This window comes from Eumetopias jubatus, unplaced genomic scaffold (genome assembly GCF_037043125.1).
Source record: "Eumetopias jubatus isolate StellerSeaLion01/CBP00866 unplaced genomic scaffold, mEumJub1_p1.0 scaffold_6, whole genome shotgun sequence".
Classification (NCBI taxonomy): Eukaryota; Metazoa; Chordata; class Mammalia; order Carnivora; family Otariidae; genus Eumetopias; species Eumetopias jubatus.
The window spans coordinates 9,435,725-9,452,821 of NW_028274812.1; the positions used below are offsets into that span (position 1 = coordinate 9,435,725).

General features: G+C 46.1%; 1 protein-coding gene across 2 annotated transcripts in view; it reads right to left on the bottom strand.

Moving 5' to 3' along the window:
* The window catches only part of TMEM181 (transmembrane protein 181), a 52,005-nt gene that overhangs the window by 16,080 nt on the left and 18,828 nt on the right, over positions 1-17,097 (bottom strand). For both annotated transcript variants that reach the window (XM_088023815.1, XM_028103247.2), the window contains exons 4-6: positions 15,041-15,131; positions 13,700-13,821; positions 10,439-10,549 (exon numbers count right to left, since the gene is read on the bottom strand). In XM_088023815.1, the coding sequence (XP_087879941.1) occupies positions 10,439-10,549; positions 13,700-13,821; positions 15,041-15,131 (324 nt within the window). The remainder of the gene's footprint in view (positions 1-10,438; positions 10,550-13,699; positions 13,822-15,040; positions 15,132-17,097) is intronic.

The window sequence follows — 17,097 nt, forward strand, 5'->3', positions numbered from 1 at the left end:
CAATCCACTGGCTGTGATTCAAAGTACAGAGTACTGAGAGGAGGGCTGGAGGAGAGAGCTCTGGACACCTGCCAAAGGTGGTCCCCCTCACGTCTCCACCTGCACACTGATCAGGGCATGATGCACAAAGGGGCACTGGGTAGCATACACCAGTGGTGGGAAGAAAGTAGCTTTAGACTTCATGCTGCTTTGGTCCCACCTAGAGAAGTTTAAAAGCAAGGCCTAAAAAAGTCAAGCCATTTCCAAGTAACTTCACAACATCCCAGAACAAAGCTCAAAGACATCTATAAGAATACAAAATCTAACATCAATAATGCCTGGCATTAAATAAAAAATACCAGACATGTAACGCTGTGTGTGTCAACTATACTCAAAAAAGAAAGATAGGAAAAAAAGAAAGAGAAAAAAACCTAACGTAAAAAAACAAGAAAATCTGAACTGTAACGAGGAAAAAAACAAATCAATCAAAACTGCTCCAGGAATCTCAGATGACACGGAATTAGCAGATAAGGGCAGCAAGAAGCTGGAGGAAAGTCTGAACACATGAGGTCAGAATCTGGAAGAGCAACAACAGCGGAAGAGACATGACAGAGATGAGCGAACATGGAGACGTGCCAACAGACATGATTTTAAATGAACCAGCACAAAACTGAACAGAGCATAAGCTGTGAGACAACTTCAAGTGGCCTAAGAGATGTGTTTTTGACCCAAGGGCGGGGGGGGGGAGGGGAATTAAAAAAAAATTTGAAGACATAATGACAGAAATTTTCCAAATTTAATGAAGATTATGAACTCACAAACTGAAGAACTCAGTGAACCCTAAGTAAGAGAAAGGAAGTAAAGCACATCAAGGAACACCAGAATCAAATTGTTTAAATAAGTAAGAGAGAAGTCTAACAAGTCAGGGTAGAGGGGGTGGGAGGAGAGAAGCATCTATTCAGGGGACAAAGATAAGGAAAGACAGCAGACTTCTGGCCAGAAAAATGCCAGGCAGAAGACATTTTCAAAGTACTGCAGATAAAAGTCACCGCGCAAGAAATACCACCACTATACACCGACTAGAACGGCCAAAATTAAAAACACAACCATACCGGTGCTGATGAGGATGTGAGGCAACTGGAGCTCTCCCGTACGCTGCTTAGGCAACTGGAGCTCTCCCGTACGCTGCTTAGGGAATGTAAAGCAATACAACCGCTTTGGAAACAGTTTGTCAGTTTCTCACACAGTCAAACCCTACCGCAGGACCCAGCCACTCCAATCCTGGGTATTTACCCAAGAGACATGAAAGCACATGTCCACACAAAGATTTACATACAGGTGTTCACAGCAGCTGTACCACAAAAAGCCCTAAACTGGAGACCATCTCAATGTCCCTCAACAGGTGAATGCACAAATAATCTATGCTGTGTCGGCACACCAGAACAAAAGGAATGAACAAATGATATACCCAACAGCATCAGTTAATCTCAAAATAATTGTACTGAGTGAAAGAATTCAAACATATTGTAAGATGGTGTTTATATAAACATTTTTAAAAGATTTACTTATTTATTAATTTTAGAAAGAGAGAGTACAAGCAGGGGGTGGGAGGGCAGGGGGAAAGGGGGAGAAAGAATCTCAAGCAGACTCCCCGCTGAGCATGGAGCCTGATGCAGGGCTCGACCTCATGACCCTGAGATCACAACCTGAGTCGAAATCAAGTGAAGACACTTCACCAATTGAGCCACCCAGGCACCCCGTGTTTATATAAAATTTTACATAAATACGTGCTCGCTACGGCAGCACATATACTAAAATTTTACATAAATACAAATCAATCTGTAATGAAAGCAGATCAGTGGTGGCTGGTGGATGAGAAGGTAACAGGAGGAAGGGGCATGACGGAACTTTTAGGGACTGAGGGCATCCATATTGTCTTGATTATGGTGAGTGTTTCCCAGTGTACATATGTCAAAATGGATAAAATTTTATATTTTAAATATGTGCACTTCATTGTATGTCAATTATACTTCAACAGAGCCATCAAACAAAAAACAACAATTAACAATCAAATGTTAATGAGAAAGTAGAAATCATAGTGATTAAGGGCATGAATTTTGAAATCAGAGACTCAGGTTCAAATCTCAGCCCTTCCATTTTCTAGCTGGGAAACTAGCTTAATCTCACTAACCCTCAGATTTCTCTTCCATAAAATGGGGATACTATTATCTACTTTATAGAATTACCAGAACATTTATTTTAAAGATTTTATTTTATTATTTATTTGAGAGAGAGAGAATGAGAGATAGAGAACACAAGAGGGAAGAGGGTCAGAGGGAGAAGCAGACTCCCCGCCAAGCAGGGAGCCCGATGCGGGACTCGATCCCGGGACTCCAGGATCATGATCTGAGCGAAGGCAGTCAGTCGCTTAACCAATTGAGCCACCCAGGCACCCTATCAGAACATTCAACTAAAATGATGCTTACAAAAAGTTTAGCACAGTGCTTGACAAACAGCACAAGTTCAATAAATAGCAGCCGCTATTATAAATCTGAAACATAATGCAACTATTATGATCATTGCTATGGTGTTTAAATGTCAAATGGTATCATTTACAAAATCATCACGGTAGCAGTTATGAGCACTGATGTGGGGTATCAACATGATATTCAAATAGAAAAAAGTAATACGTATCTTAGTTTGAAAAAACAGATTGTAAGGCACAATCAAGAAAGAAAAAGTGTTAGCATCAGGAGAAAAAATTCACAAAATACGTTTAAAGTTACAGTGATGAAAGTATCTGACCCTCAAGAGACTGAGAAGGAAAATAACTAAGGAACCCCTAAGGGAGGGGGACTCTGTCAGAACAGTATAAAACAACTCGCTCACTTTAAAAATTAACCCTAGAAAACAATGCTTTATCCAATAAATGTAGCTAAACGTAACACGTGCCTTCAGTTCTAAACTAAGAGTTCCCAGAAGGGAGGAGGAAGACGGTGACGTGGAACAAAGCACTCAATTTGGGCCTTCACCGGCGTGGCCGGAGCCCTGGGCTGGTGGCTGGTGCACAGCAGACCCTCAGAACAGTCCTCCTCAGCTCCTGCTGTGCCTTCCCCCTGTCCTTCCTGATCCAGGGAAACCATGTCCACCTGGCATTTCTCTGCGGGAGGATGCCTTCGCCAGCAGCAGCTGAGAGGAATCCCCTCCGTGTTCCCCTGGGACCAGGCCAGCCTCCCAACCCAGTCTGGTATTCACTTGTGCCAATGGCTTGAAAAGCCTTTCTTTTCCCTTGAGGGAGCCCAAGAAGAATGTGGGAAGTTCAGAGAACAGGGCCCTGGCCCCTTGGCTGCAGACAATGGACACAGTGATGCCAGGACTAGGAGAAGGGCCCACAGGGATTGTCAAACAGCCGGCCAGTGCCTGCGCCAGCACCATGATTGGGACGGCAGCCATGGCGAGGACCTCACTGCATGGAATTAGGGGAGTTTGTTTTTGCGTTTACTTTTAAGCGTGAATGTGTACATTTGAAACTAAAAAGTAAAATAAGTAAAAGGAAATAGAATGAACTCCCAGAAAACATTCAGGCTTCAGACATTTACTTTGAAATCTTAAGAGTCATCAATCCATTCACTGGCATGTGCAGCAAGGTCCTCTGGCCTTCACAAAGCCACCTCTGTTCTTCCAGAGACTGGGCTCACCCTGCCATACTGCACACTGACTTTGGAACAAGCATCCATTTTATTTTATTTATTTATTTTTTTAAAAGATTTATTTGACAGAGAGAGAGACACAGCGAGAGAGGGGACACAAGCAGGGGGAGTGGGAGAGGGAGAAGCAGGCTTCCCGCGGAGCAGGGAGCCCGATGCGGGACTCAATCCCAGGACCCAGGGATCATGACCTGAGCCGAAGGCAGACGCTTAACCGACTGAGCCACCCAGGCGCCCCCAAGCATCCATTTTATACCCTAGGCCATTTCTCCCTAATCACAACCTACAGAGTTTTGGTCCAGTTCTCCATTCACCGTTGAATGTTTGTTGAGCACATTGGGGTACTCGCTGCTCAGGTCGGTGGTACTCCCAGCAACCTAGTGCAGCACTAAGCAACCCCCTGGGATTGGCTCCAGGCTCAGATTCACAGCCTGGGTTTCCAACACTTGAAAACCGATACAAAAGATATTATAAGGAAATATTTGGAGGGGAAAAGCCTAACATATGCTTTTGTAATTTGTCCTATGAGAACAACAGGGCAAGCATGACCCAAGAATCTGGTCAGTGCCTCTCGAAGTGCTGCCGGCTGCCAGTCCTCTCAATTCACATGGAAACCGGAGGGTGCCTACCAGACAGAAAACTGAAGGACTCGAGAGCATGAGCTATTGTTTTAATCTCATCCCCCAGGGAAAAGTTGTGGCTTAGGAAGAAAAAAGAGGAAATGAAATGTGAACAGCTGATGGCAGTGTCACTCAAGAATCGACCTAAAGGGGACTTTAGAGGGGAAAATGCCCAGCTCAGCCCTTTTTCAAGAACACAGGAGATAAGCAGTATTCTCCTATGTACCTGCAAGACTGGAGGGTGGTCTTGACTTGAACATGGCAGCAGGATGTGGGCAAGATGTACAGAGAAGAACAAGAGATGAGAGAAGAGGCAGAGATAGAAGGAGTGCCACTCCACTTCAAATAGATATGTACGTAAGTAGAAATCAATGAACCAGATGTTCACAGAGTATGGGCATGAGAACAAAAGGAAAGAAATCAAGCTTCTCAACGTAAGGGTACACGGCATCAACAACAATGCCAGACAGAAGATAAAGCCCACACAGCAGGCGAGACAAGAAAACCACCATCGACCATCTAGGTTTCTGCAGAAGGGCAGATGTATTCTGCCAAAAACAGAGCATAGGAACATTTGGGGGCTGCCCTTGTGATGATTCTCTCTCCTGGTAGGCTGGAGAAGCAACCAGGGTAATTTTCATCCTGAACTCAATTTCCATCAATGAGAAAGAACTGTCTAGCAAAACCGATGGGGATGCGCAGGGGCAGGTAAGAGCCACAGCGACCAGCACACTCAAGTCCCCAGATGCCAAAGATCTCCAAGGAAACGCCAAACAACAACAGAAACCCTCCCACGTCAAATTCCATCAAAGCAGTAAAGACTGTCTGAAGAAATGGATGTGGTTAAACAGGCAGCCACATGATGAGCTCTGAGTTTTCAAGTGCGCCACATATTCTGTTTTTACTGAAAGGTACCATACCTACAAAAAACCGCATGTGGGACAGAAGACATGAACAGATATTTTTCCAGAGAAGACATCCAAATGGCCAACAGACACACGAAAAAGTGCTCAACATCGCTCGGCATCAGGGAAATCCAAATCAAAACCTCAGTGAGATACCACCTCACACCAGTCAGAATGGCTAAAATTAACCAGTCAGGAAACGACAGATGTTGGCAGGGATGCGGAGAAAGGGGGACCCTCCTACACTGTTGGTGGGAGTGCAAGCCGGTGCAACCACTCTGGAAAACAGTATGGAGGTTCCTCAAAAAGTGAAAATAGAGCTACCATATGATCCAGCAATTGCACTACTGGGTATTTACCCCAAAGATACAAATGTAGGGATCCGAAGGGGTATGTGCACCCCAATGTTTATAGCAGCAATGTCCACAATAGCCAAACTGTGGAAAGAGCCAAGATGTCCATCGACAGATGAATGGATAAAGAGGTGGTATATATATACAATGGAATATTATGCAGCCATCAAAAGGAATGAGATCTTGCCATTTGCAATGACGTGGATTGAACTGGAGGGTGTTATGCTGAGTGAAATAAGTCAATCAGAGAAAGACATGTATCATATGACCTCACTGATATGAGGAATTCTTAATCTCAGGAAACAGAGGGTTGCTGGAGTGATGGGGAGGTGGGAGGGAGGGGTGGCTAGGTGATAAGACACTGGGGAGGGTATGTGCTATGGTGAGCGCTGTGAATTGTGCAAGACTGCTGAATCACAGATCTGTACCTCTGAAACAAATAATGCAATATATGTTAAGAAAAAAAAAAAGAAAAAGATAGCAGGAGGGGAAGTATGATGGGGGGGGGAGACGAACCATGAGAGACGATGGACTCTGAAAAACAAACTGAGGGTTCTAGAGGGGAGGGGGGCGGGGGGACGGGTTAGCCTGGTGATGGGTATTAAAGAGGGCACGTTCTGCATGGAGCACTGGGTGTTATACACAAACAATGAATCACGGAACACTACATCAAAAACTAATGATGTAATGTATGGTGATTAACATAACAATAAAAATTTAAAAAAAACTGCATGTGTACGACTCAATGAACCGCCATAAATGGAACACACCAGTGTGAACAGTGTTCTGATTGAGAAACGCCGTCACCGTGCCCCAGAAGCCCCCCCGCCGGATGCCCTCTTCGAGTCACTAATTACCCAAGGAACACTAATCCTGATTTAATGCCACAGATTCATTTTGCCCGTTCCTACCACTTACATAAACGGAATCACACACCATGTGCTATTTTGTATTTGGCTTATTGCCTTCAACACCATGCCTGTGAAAGTAGCTGCCACCGCTCCTCCTTCCTGCCACACAACACCCCACTGCAGGCACAACCGTGCCACTGTGAGCCATCCTGTACTGATGGGTGCAGGGCGGAGCCAGGAGGAACCACGCAGGGCTGGTAAGTGTGCATCTCCGTGGTAGCGTTTCCACCACCACTGGCAGAGTACAAGAGCTCCGGCTGCCCCGCATCCTGGCCAGCTTCGGCGTCTTCCTGACTTCATCTCAGCCGTTCTGGTGCGTGGACAATAGTATCACTGACATACTTTTTATATGTATTTTATTTGTTCTATTTTTTTTACTTCCAAAACAGAAACAAAGTCAGCTGGTGATAAAAAGATGGATTAGATGGGAACAATTTTTAAAGCTTTTTAAAAGGTAAAATTGTAAAGAAAGAGGGCAAATAATTAAACCTATACCAGGATGTTAGTAACTGCCACAGTTCGGCATAAAACTTGTCCTGAAATTGCTAGCCGCTGAAGCCAAAAGGGAAACGTGGTGAGCTGTACAGCTTCCAGCCTGCCTCTTATAAAAGGAGTTTGTAACAAACGGTCAAAGAAAATTCTGTCTGGTGGTTTCAGAGTTCACAACATAATGGATACTTTTCAACAGCAATTTTATAAAAGATACAGACATACTTTGCATAAGGTTCTCTGGTTTCTTAACGCATCTCTGTACAAGTTTTAGACACAACACTAAACCGTGATTTTCTGAGGTAGCTACTCCGTAACAGCTCCTCAGAGTGAACTGCCAGAGGGTATGTTGGCTTCCCCTTTCAAATATCAGTTGTCTTAGGAGCCTTTTAAAAAAAAAATAATTTTCTCTTCTGATTATAAAGGTAATAAAAAGCTCATTATAAAGAAACAGAAGAAAAAAATAAACCATTAAGCCTGCCACCCAGAGATGGCCTTCTAGAGTTTTCTATAATAAAAAGTGTCAATCAGCACTTTCAATTCATTAACTTTTTTCCTTTTTTAAAATCATTAGCAGTTTATGCTCTCTATTCTGTGACCAGTTTATTATTTTAACAGCTGCAGAAAAACTAATTGATTTAACCAGAACTCTACTGAAATACAGATTGCTCCCAACTTTCTGCTATGAAAAATACAAATCTTCCTGTACTTTTCTAATTGTTTCACTAGAATAAATGCACAGAAGTAGAATTACTAGGTCAAAAAGAAGGCTTTGATACACTGCCAAACTGCCCCCAACTTACACCCCCCAATAACCTGTATGAAAGAACTTGTGTACTTGCATTTCACTAACCCTAGGTGTGATTTTTCTTGTAGGTGTTTTTACCATTTGCCAGGTTAAAAAAAAAAAAAAGGCATTCCTTTTTGAAGTCTCTGATTTTTTGGTTTATAGCAAGGATAAACATTTCACAAGTCTGTTGGCCATTTGAATTTCTTAATCTGTGAAATGCTATGGTGTTATTCTTCAATTCAACCCATATATATTTATTATAAGCCTAACTGTTGCCAGGTGCACTGTTAGGTACTGGGAATACAGAAATGAACAAAAATGGAGAAAAATCTTAGCTAACATCCCCGCAGATTGCAGGGGTCTCATGTATCAGCACTCTGGATGCTGCAGAGCACTACCCAGAACGAAGCTCTGCCTAACAGCATCATTCCAGATGAGCTGTTCTGACGGCAATTTCCTTGCTGAACCCTCCAGTGAGACCACATCACTTCCTTCTTGAGCAACAGTGGAATGACATGTACCAAGTTTATCTGAAATAAGTACCAAATTATTTAGGAATAAAAGTCCAAAGGGAAATAAAACAGAAAAATGGAAGGAGAGAACCCCAATCAAAAACGAACCCATGTAATAGGGACCCATGTAATAGGGCTCAGGTGGACTGAGCCTGCGGGGAAAGCTGTTGAGAATGCTGATAAAGGCTTTCAGGGGATGAAGCCCCGACAAAGATGGAAAGGAGAGGTCCTCTGAGGAACATGGTGCTCTTTGCTCTCTGCATTCTTGATTCGGGATAATTCTAAAATAGCAAAGTCTAAAGCACAGATGGTTAGCACAGCGTGGAATCAGTGTGCCTGAGCTTAGGGCATCTGTCTCAGACCCTATCAGGGTTCAACCTCTGCATCATGAACTCGAGGACACAGGCAGGATGCTGGCCAGATATGCTGAGGAAAAAGCTCTAGGAAATCTTTCATACCACAAAGAACAGAATCCAGATTCGAACCCAAAGGGTCAGGAGAGGTGCAATGCCTGAGCAGTGTCGGAGAATTGTTACAGACCAACCACAGAAGCAGAGAATGAGAAAGACTCATTATGAGTCAGAATGAGAACAGACCGAACAGCAGTTACGGAGGAAAAAGTCCGAGGGGTGTTTAGCAGTTGGCAGAACATGAGCCGACAGGTGAGGAGGCTGCCAGAGGAGCCAGCTGTCAGGCTCCAGCCACACCTGGAGGGCCACCTGCTCCTTCTACTTCACAAGCTGCCCCCGCCCCCGCCAGGCTGACTGGGGCAGCTCCAGGAAGGAGACCTGGAGCCTGACAGGTCCAGAAGCCACCCCCAGGGCCGTGTGAAGGAAAGGAAGAATCTCCAAGGGGCTGAGCCAACATTTTTAAATATCTGGAGAGCTATCATGTAGATAAAGAACAAAACTCATTTTGGGTAGTTTGGAGACAACATGAAAAAAAAAAGCAATACGAATGTTAACAACAGGTGCCATTTGCTGAGTGCCTCCAATGAGCAGGCATCGTGCATGATCCCATGCCCAGCCGACCTCCAGGGGCCCCCCAGGAAAATGGGGACCACAGGCACCACCGCGGAGGTGGGCTGGGTGAGGCAGTGCATGTCCAGCACGCAGGAGAGGGCCTACACAACAAAACCTCTCAGTAGACGGCACCCATCAATCCAAGTAAGACCTGCACGTGAATGTTCACAGCAGCAGTATTCATAAAAGCCCCAAATGGAAAGAGCCCAAACACCCATCAACCGATGAGCAGATAGACAAAATGGAATCTACCCACACAGTGCAACATTCAGCAAAGCATGCGGTGCTGATACCCTCAAATACCACCCGTAAGGAAAGAAGTCCATCACAAAAGACCACATATGGGACGAATCCATTCACATGAAATGCCCAGAACAGGCAAGTCCACAGAGACAGAAAGGTGAGTGGCTTTTCAGCCGCTCGGGGGCCGGGGGAGGGAGGAATGGGGATCGACTGCTATCAGGCTTCCCCTAAGGGATGGGAGTTCTAGCTCAGTAAAGCGCCACCTTTCAAAAGGAATCCCTTACCACCTTCACTCAATCAACAAGGCTTTATGAGGCAGCTAGTTTACAGATAAGGACACAGCCTCAACAATGTTCAACTGCAGATGATGGCGCCAGGATCTAAACCAGCTCAAACCCGTACTCCTGGTCACTCCGCTGGTTACACTGGTGCACAAGCGAGTGGAAGGAACAAAGAGGCTGATTTCAGTGGCACACAGGACAGTGAAGTCTCACAGTGTGAGCTGCACGGGGCAGGCCACAGGAGAGCAGAGCCCACACCCCTCCAGAGGTGGGGCCCGAGGGCGGCCCACAGGCATGGCGAACGGGGTCCCTCCTTGTTCTTCTACCAGGAGGGTTACCCGGTAACTCTTACCGACCTTCCCACGGGAAGGCTACTCTCTATTCTCTCTGTTCCAAATCTCAGACCACCACAAGGGGTTTCCAATTTCATGCTGTTTCATTTAGCTATACTTGGTTCCATATACTTGAGAAATTATGGTTGCCCTATGGTTTTTAGAAACTGTACATGTCTTCCACTGTCCAAAATAACAAGATTTCAATGCTGAGATTTATTTCAGTCATTTGACAGAAGAATGGGTGCTAAACAAATGAGCCATGGAGACACTGAGGTCTGCTGGCTTACTTACCGTGAAGTTCATTTCCTTGATGGGCAGCTTCAGGTGTTCAAATCCCACAATCACGGTATACTGCGTGTAGTTCAAGTAGCCCAGGTGGGCCACAATAATTTCTGCACACTTCTGCAAAGATGCAAGGGAGAGCTGTGTCTTTAAAGCAAGCAAGACTGGCTTCCCCCACCAACTGACCCATGAAGTAATACATTCCAACAACAGATGAGCCGAATGAACCATCTCCAAGGAACTTGCCAGAGCCCAGAAAAATTCAGATGCCAGCCAAAAACAATTCTTAGAAAGAAAGAACCAAATGGATATTTTTGGAAGCAAATAATAGATGATTTGCAGTCATTAGAATCTTTCTACTTTGGATGATTCAAAATAATGTCACCTGCATAAAGAAGTAAGCGCAACACAAACCTGACATTCACACGAATACAAAGGGGTAGGGGGAGCGTAGGCTAAGACGCAACAAATCAGACCCCTGAACCTCACTCTCCTCCCTGCTCACTTCCACAGCCGCTGTGCGATATACAGAGTGCCTGCCCCCTCACTCCAACACCTGTCTTTCCCTACACAGAGCCCCTGTGCTCTCTGTGGGGAGGTCAGGCCCGCACCCGAGGGCAAAGGCTACAGGAACAATATGGCTAGTGTGATTACATGGGTGTGTGTGCTCACTGCCTGCCCAGAGCCCCCATCTCCTATACAGTTAGGAACCAGGTTCCCTCTACTTCAGCGTGGCTGGGGCGGTGGATGCAATGTGTCCTCAGTGGCCGGGCAGCCAGTGACCTGGGCGCAGCCTCACCGCCTAGTGCACCCCTCAGAAGTCCTCTCGCGGTCTGACAGTCTCTGGGTGGCGCCCGTGTGAGCTGTGGCTATGAACAGGGTAGTCACCCCTACTGTGGATCAAAGGCTCCCCAAGCTGTGAATGTCTGAGGTCATGTAGGAAAACAGATCTGGGTGTTCACAGGAAGCCTTAAAAAGATAAGAGGACAATCGGCAGGCAGGGGGTGCTGACCTAAGTAAGGGCCAGGGAAGAAGTCAGAAGGGGTGAGGGTGCGTGTCATCCCTGGTCTCCGCAAACCCAAATTCGTTCCTGACAGTCAGGTCACAGGAGGCACGTGCGGACAGGGGCAGCTAAGTACTGAGCAGTACTTAGTACTCGGCGAATGGATCTGTGCTGCACAGATGACCACTTGTTATGAGTCTCGACTTTCAGAGGATGTCTGAATTAACAAAGCAGTTCTAACTCAGCCTGCAGTTATCTTCAAGTTTATAGAAACGACAGTGAGACCACACGATGGTTTGGGGGTTCTCCGTTCAAGCTATGGTTTGCACACCGATCACAATGTGCCTCTGCAAATCCTTGGGGAGAGCACAGCATTCTTACCCGCCCGGCGCGGACCACTTGCTACCTGAGGTGGACGGTGTTTTCTCTTTACGTCAAGACAAAGGTAGTATAAAGGGTGGTCAATAGCTCTAGAACACAAAAATCCCATCTTTTTTTTAAGTCAGGGCAGTGCTCCTGGGAGGGCTGGGGAGGGGTCTGTACAGAGAGAGAACAGTAGAAACTGTGGGAGAGGGAAGACACCACAGTGAGGCACCAAGGGCCGCTCTCGAGGTGCACAGTGTGGGGGGCACTGCCAGGAAGCAACAGTGCAGACAAGCAGCCTTGCGGGCAGCCTGGCGCTGTTCCAAGTACAGGCCTCAGACAAGGTGACCAAGTCGTCCTCGTTGGCCCGAGACTTACCCCATTTAAAACAGAAAGTCCCCCATCCTGGGAAACTCCTTGGTCCTCGCAAACCAGAAAGATCAGTCACATTAGCCGTAAGATTAAGTCACCAACCGCCTGTTCATCATCACCCGCCCGGTGCGAGAAGGAGCAAAGCTAAAGCTGGAGCTGGAGCCGGACCCCAGTCGGCCTGAGGGTGGAGGCGAAGCCCCGCCTGCGCACGGGCCTTCCAGACCCGGCATCCAGCCTCCCTGCCATTCACGCAGAACCGGCACAGCACCTATACTGCACACAGACATGGTGGGTGCTCGGCCCCCCACTGGGCACTGCCCGCTCTCCCATCCAGTGTCCGACTTGATCCTCGCCACTCTACAAGGACGGTCAAGGAGGGCATTACCCCACTTTGAGGATGAGGACAACACATCTGAGAGGCTGGCCCAGCCCTTCTCCCACGGGTGACAATGGAGCAGAGTGAGAGTCTGGTCACTTGTGCGGCTTCCCGAGCAACACCTGCCCAGGCCCACGAGGTGGACCCCGTAGGCAGAGCCGCTGCTCGGGTCAGGGAGCGGCCGCCTCGGGATCTTCGGGCAGATGCCAGCAGGGAGGGACCACAGACGGGGGTCAGCATCTAACAGGAACCCTCCCCCACCTGAATCCTTTCCCGCCAGGACAAACAGGCCTGCTGCTTCCCTGTCCTGAACCAGGCGGTGCGTGGCTGCTAAGGGCACGAGCTCTAGAACACAAAACCATGGGCTGAGATCCCAGCCCCTGCTCACTATGTGTGTCACCTTGGGCAAGTGCTCTGATCTCTCTGAGCCTCAGTTCCTTCTTGTGTGCAACGGGGCTCTGGGAACAGGGTTCCGTGGGCCTGTGCTGGGGACTGAGGGAGACATGAATGTACAGGAAGCCTGGCATGAGGCCTGTCAGGGAAACCACTTTCCTAACCCCCAATCCACGCATTCTCTTTTCTGATGTTCCCTGTGTTCTCCATGCCCCCCACAACCTCCTGCATCCCAGGGGGCCTCCCTGCTCTATACAGAGCGATCCCAGTTCTGACTCTCAGGATTCTGACAGAATATGGCGCCAAAAAAACAAGAGTGAGGGTTCCTTTCTCACTTTGGATCACCAGGTTTCCCGTCGCATAACCACACACCGTACCCTGAAGCAGACGCTCCAACAAGTAGGCCGCTCTCCTTACAAGGCTGGGGCCTCAGGCCCGCAGGTGGAGCAGGGCTGGAAACCCGAAGCCTTGACAATTCGGAATAACCAGAGAGCAGCAGCAGACCTTCACAGGCGACAAGCAGCCCGTGAACAGCCATCTGTCGACACCCCAGGCAGTACACAAACAATGAAAACAGGCATCCTGTGTGTGCGTGTGTGTGTGTGAATGTGTGTATGTTTGTAAGAATTTATAAGGTATCAGTGTAGAAAGTTAAGTGAGTGTTCTGCGTCATCACTGGTATGATTCAATTCTTTTACGTAGGAAAAGCAGGTATGTAACAGGGCAGCATGATGAATAATCGTTGACATTCAAACGCACTCACCCCTGCACAGGTGAGGGTCCTTGTCCGATTGTGAACTTTGTTATGAATGAACATGGTGGTTCCATCTTGAGCTACACCGTCAACTTTAACAGTCATGAGGAAGCTTGTCTGAATAGATGTTTCTACAAAAGAAAGAAATGCAGTGTCAGAGACCACCTCAGGCACATCACACTTGCCGTGGTGAGTGCCCAGAAGGGTCCTGCAACCACCTCAGCCTCAGCACATGTGAAAAACCTCACACTTGCCTGCAAAGTAAAGCCTTTCCATCAGGTTCTACGTCCGACCCGTTACCCAGGGGCCTATGTAAAAACCTACATTACAAGTCCCCCAGTTTGGGTTCATAAAAGGGCAAGCATTTCATGCCTAATGAAATTTTGTTTTTTAATTTCCCACATAAATTTCTAACTTAACTTCATACTAAAATAAAATTAGATTTCTTAATTTTCTGATTACATATTTTATTATTTTCTGTTTTTATGCCCACTGTTAAAATCAGAGAACAAAAAAATACAAAGATGTCATTAAACTCTTACAATCTCACCACCTAGAGATAACCATAATTAACATGTTATGTCCATCCTTCCAGACCATTTTCTAGGCATACAAATACACAGTGATACCAAATTTATTTACGTTTTTTTTTTAAATGTTACAAAGGGGGGTTAATTTTTTGGTAATATACTTTTTTTTTCACTTAATTTACTGTGGTCATGGAGTTATCTTTTCAAATTCTTTCTCAGCCAAAGCGCCTCATCTGCATCACAGAACATGGAAAATAACGTGGGTGACCATTTTCTCAGTTCTCCCCAGACAACGCATAACTAGTGCCGCTCCAGACTAGCAGAGCTGAGGCGTTCGGGACAGGACACGCCGGGGCAGGGTTCTCAGCCTCAGCAGCACCGATATTTTGAGGCCAGATCACCCTCTGCTGTGGGACTGTCCCGTGCACTGCAGGATGCTCGGCACCCTCTAGGTACTAGGAGCACTCCTCCGCCCCGGGGTGACAACTGCCAAGTGTCCCTGGGGGACAGAACCTTCACCCAGGGCATCAGAACTGAAGCCTCTCCCAGAACCCCACGGAAAAAGGTGCCACAGCACTGGCTACCCTGTGGAGCTGCTGAGCTAAGCTGACCAGTGCTCACTGAGCACTGCATCATAACTTTCTCTGGAAGACACTGGCAGACATGGAAGGGGCTTCCAATTTGTTGCTATTATAAAGACTAATGAACATCGCTCTGATCCATCTTTGAGCACTTGTTCAAAGATTTTAAAGCTCTCTCGATCTCTAAAATATGGTGCTTTGTACAAAGAAACCCTGTTCTGAAATGTCAGGCTTCATACCTTTTGATTGATCCAACTCCACAACACATGTCAGCCATAGTTGCTGATTATATGTAGACAATGGATTTGAAAGGATTTGAATTGGCTTCAGCTAAGGCAAAAAGAAAAGAGTTAAGTAATCCATGTGACCTTTTCATTAAGTCTACCAAATACCTCATCTTAACATACAAAATTTACATTTAGTAAAAAAAGGTTTGTGTAAGCTCAAAAACGAAACGTGTGGTTTTCCTTTAGACAATATAAGTAAAATTTTGCCTTCCAGAAAAAGAAAAGACTAACTTCCTATTGCAACCCCCTCTGTCTCATGAAAACCTCTAAGCAGGCAATGTCCAGCATCTGCAGCCTTGGGACCATATACCTACTTAAATAGCAAGAAAAAGCTATCCTGGAGAAAAAAAAAAATAACAGTACATAGGATAAGATGTACCAGAAGATCATAAAGGACACCAAGAACAGAGCTTGATATTCACAAGAATCATTTCATCAGGGGCGCCTGGGTGGCTCAGTCGTTAAGCATCTGCCTTCGGCTCAGGTCATGATCTCAGGGTCCTGGGATCGAGCCCCGCATCGGGCTCCCTGCTCCGCGGGGGGCCTGCTTCTCCCTCTCCCCCTCCCCCGGCTGTGTTCCCTCTTTCACTGTGTCTCTCTCTGTCCAATAAATAAATAAAATCTTTAAAAAAAAAAAAGAATCATTTCATCAGTTCCAATATGCCATACCAGTCACTGTTCGAGGTCTATTGTTTTCAGCTTTAGGAAAGTCTTACTGCCCCTGGAAAGAAAAATTAGAGGGGACCCCATCGCCAATGATGCTTCTGCGGTATGTGCTGAAAATCATAATACTGGCTCCTAGCAGCCGTGGGAGACAGAGAACATTGCTTAAGGAGCCCACCCACGGTGCCAAAGAAATGCATTATTTGAATGCAGTCTTTGAACATAAATATGTAGTATCTGTGTTTTTAGAATTGACAGAAATGCTCTGTAACGAACCATGAGAGACTATGGACTCTGAAAAAAAACCTGAGGGTTCTAGAGGGGAGGGGGGGTGGGAGGATGGGTTAGCCTGGTGATGGGTATTAAAGAGGGCATGTACTGCGTGGAGCACTGGGTGTTATGCACAAACAATGAATCATGGAACACTACATCAAAAACTAATGATGTGATGTATGGTGATTAACATAACATAAAAAAAAAAAAAAAAAAGAAATGCTCTGTGACTGAAGGCTTGCCCGAAGCCACGAGGCATTGAAACCTACCAGAGGATCATCTATCATCTTTAAGAAGTGAGTCTGATATTTTGGGAGCAAGTCAATTTGGTGGGACGGCTGCTATTTTTAGTGTCAAAAAAAGGACTTACATCCTGAGAGAAATTTTATTTATTTTAAGATTTTATCTATTTATCTGACACACAGAGAGATAGAGAACACAAGCAGGGGGAGCAGCAGGCAGAGGGAGAGGGAGAAGCAGGCTCCCCGCTGAGCAGGGAGCCCGATGTGGGACTCGATCCTGGGACCCTGGAATCACAACCTGAGCCGAAGGTCGACGCTTAACCGACTGAACCTCACAGGCGCCCCTGAGAGAAATTTTAAAAGACCAAACTATGTTCAGGAAACCCCGATGGTAGCACCTCTTTGAATCAGGTCCTTGGGGCAAGAGAGAAAGAAAATCAAGAAACTCAAATGTCAGTGGGCAACCAGAGGGCCCTTTCCAACTAGCAAGAGTAAGAGGAATTAAAAGGTAAGTTTTTGGACATTTTTCTCGTTTTGCTTTTTTGAAAACTGTAAGAGTGAAAACCTACCAGAGAGCTAAGAGAAGGAAGGCAGGGAGGTGTTTGGGGTCAATCAGATTTAAACGTTATGGTGCCATGAGAACGTGGGGCAACTGCATTCAGTTTACAGGTAAAGATATGTCTGGTATGCAGAAAAAGAAAAAGGTTTAGTTGTTTGGGCTCTCACCATTAGCATTTATTAAAGATTACTGAAATTCTCCAATTGGAAAGACCTTTGTTTTTCTCTAAAGATGAAGAATCAACCACATTTAAAAAAGAAAAGAAAAAGGAT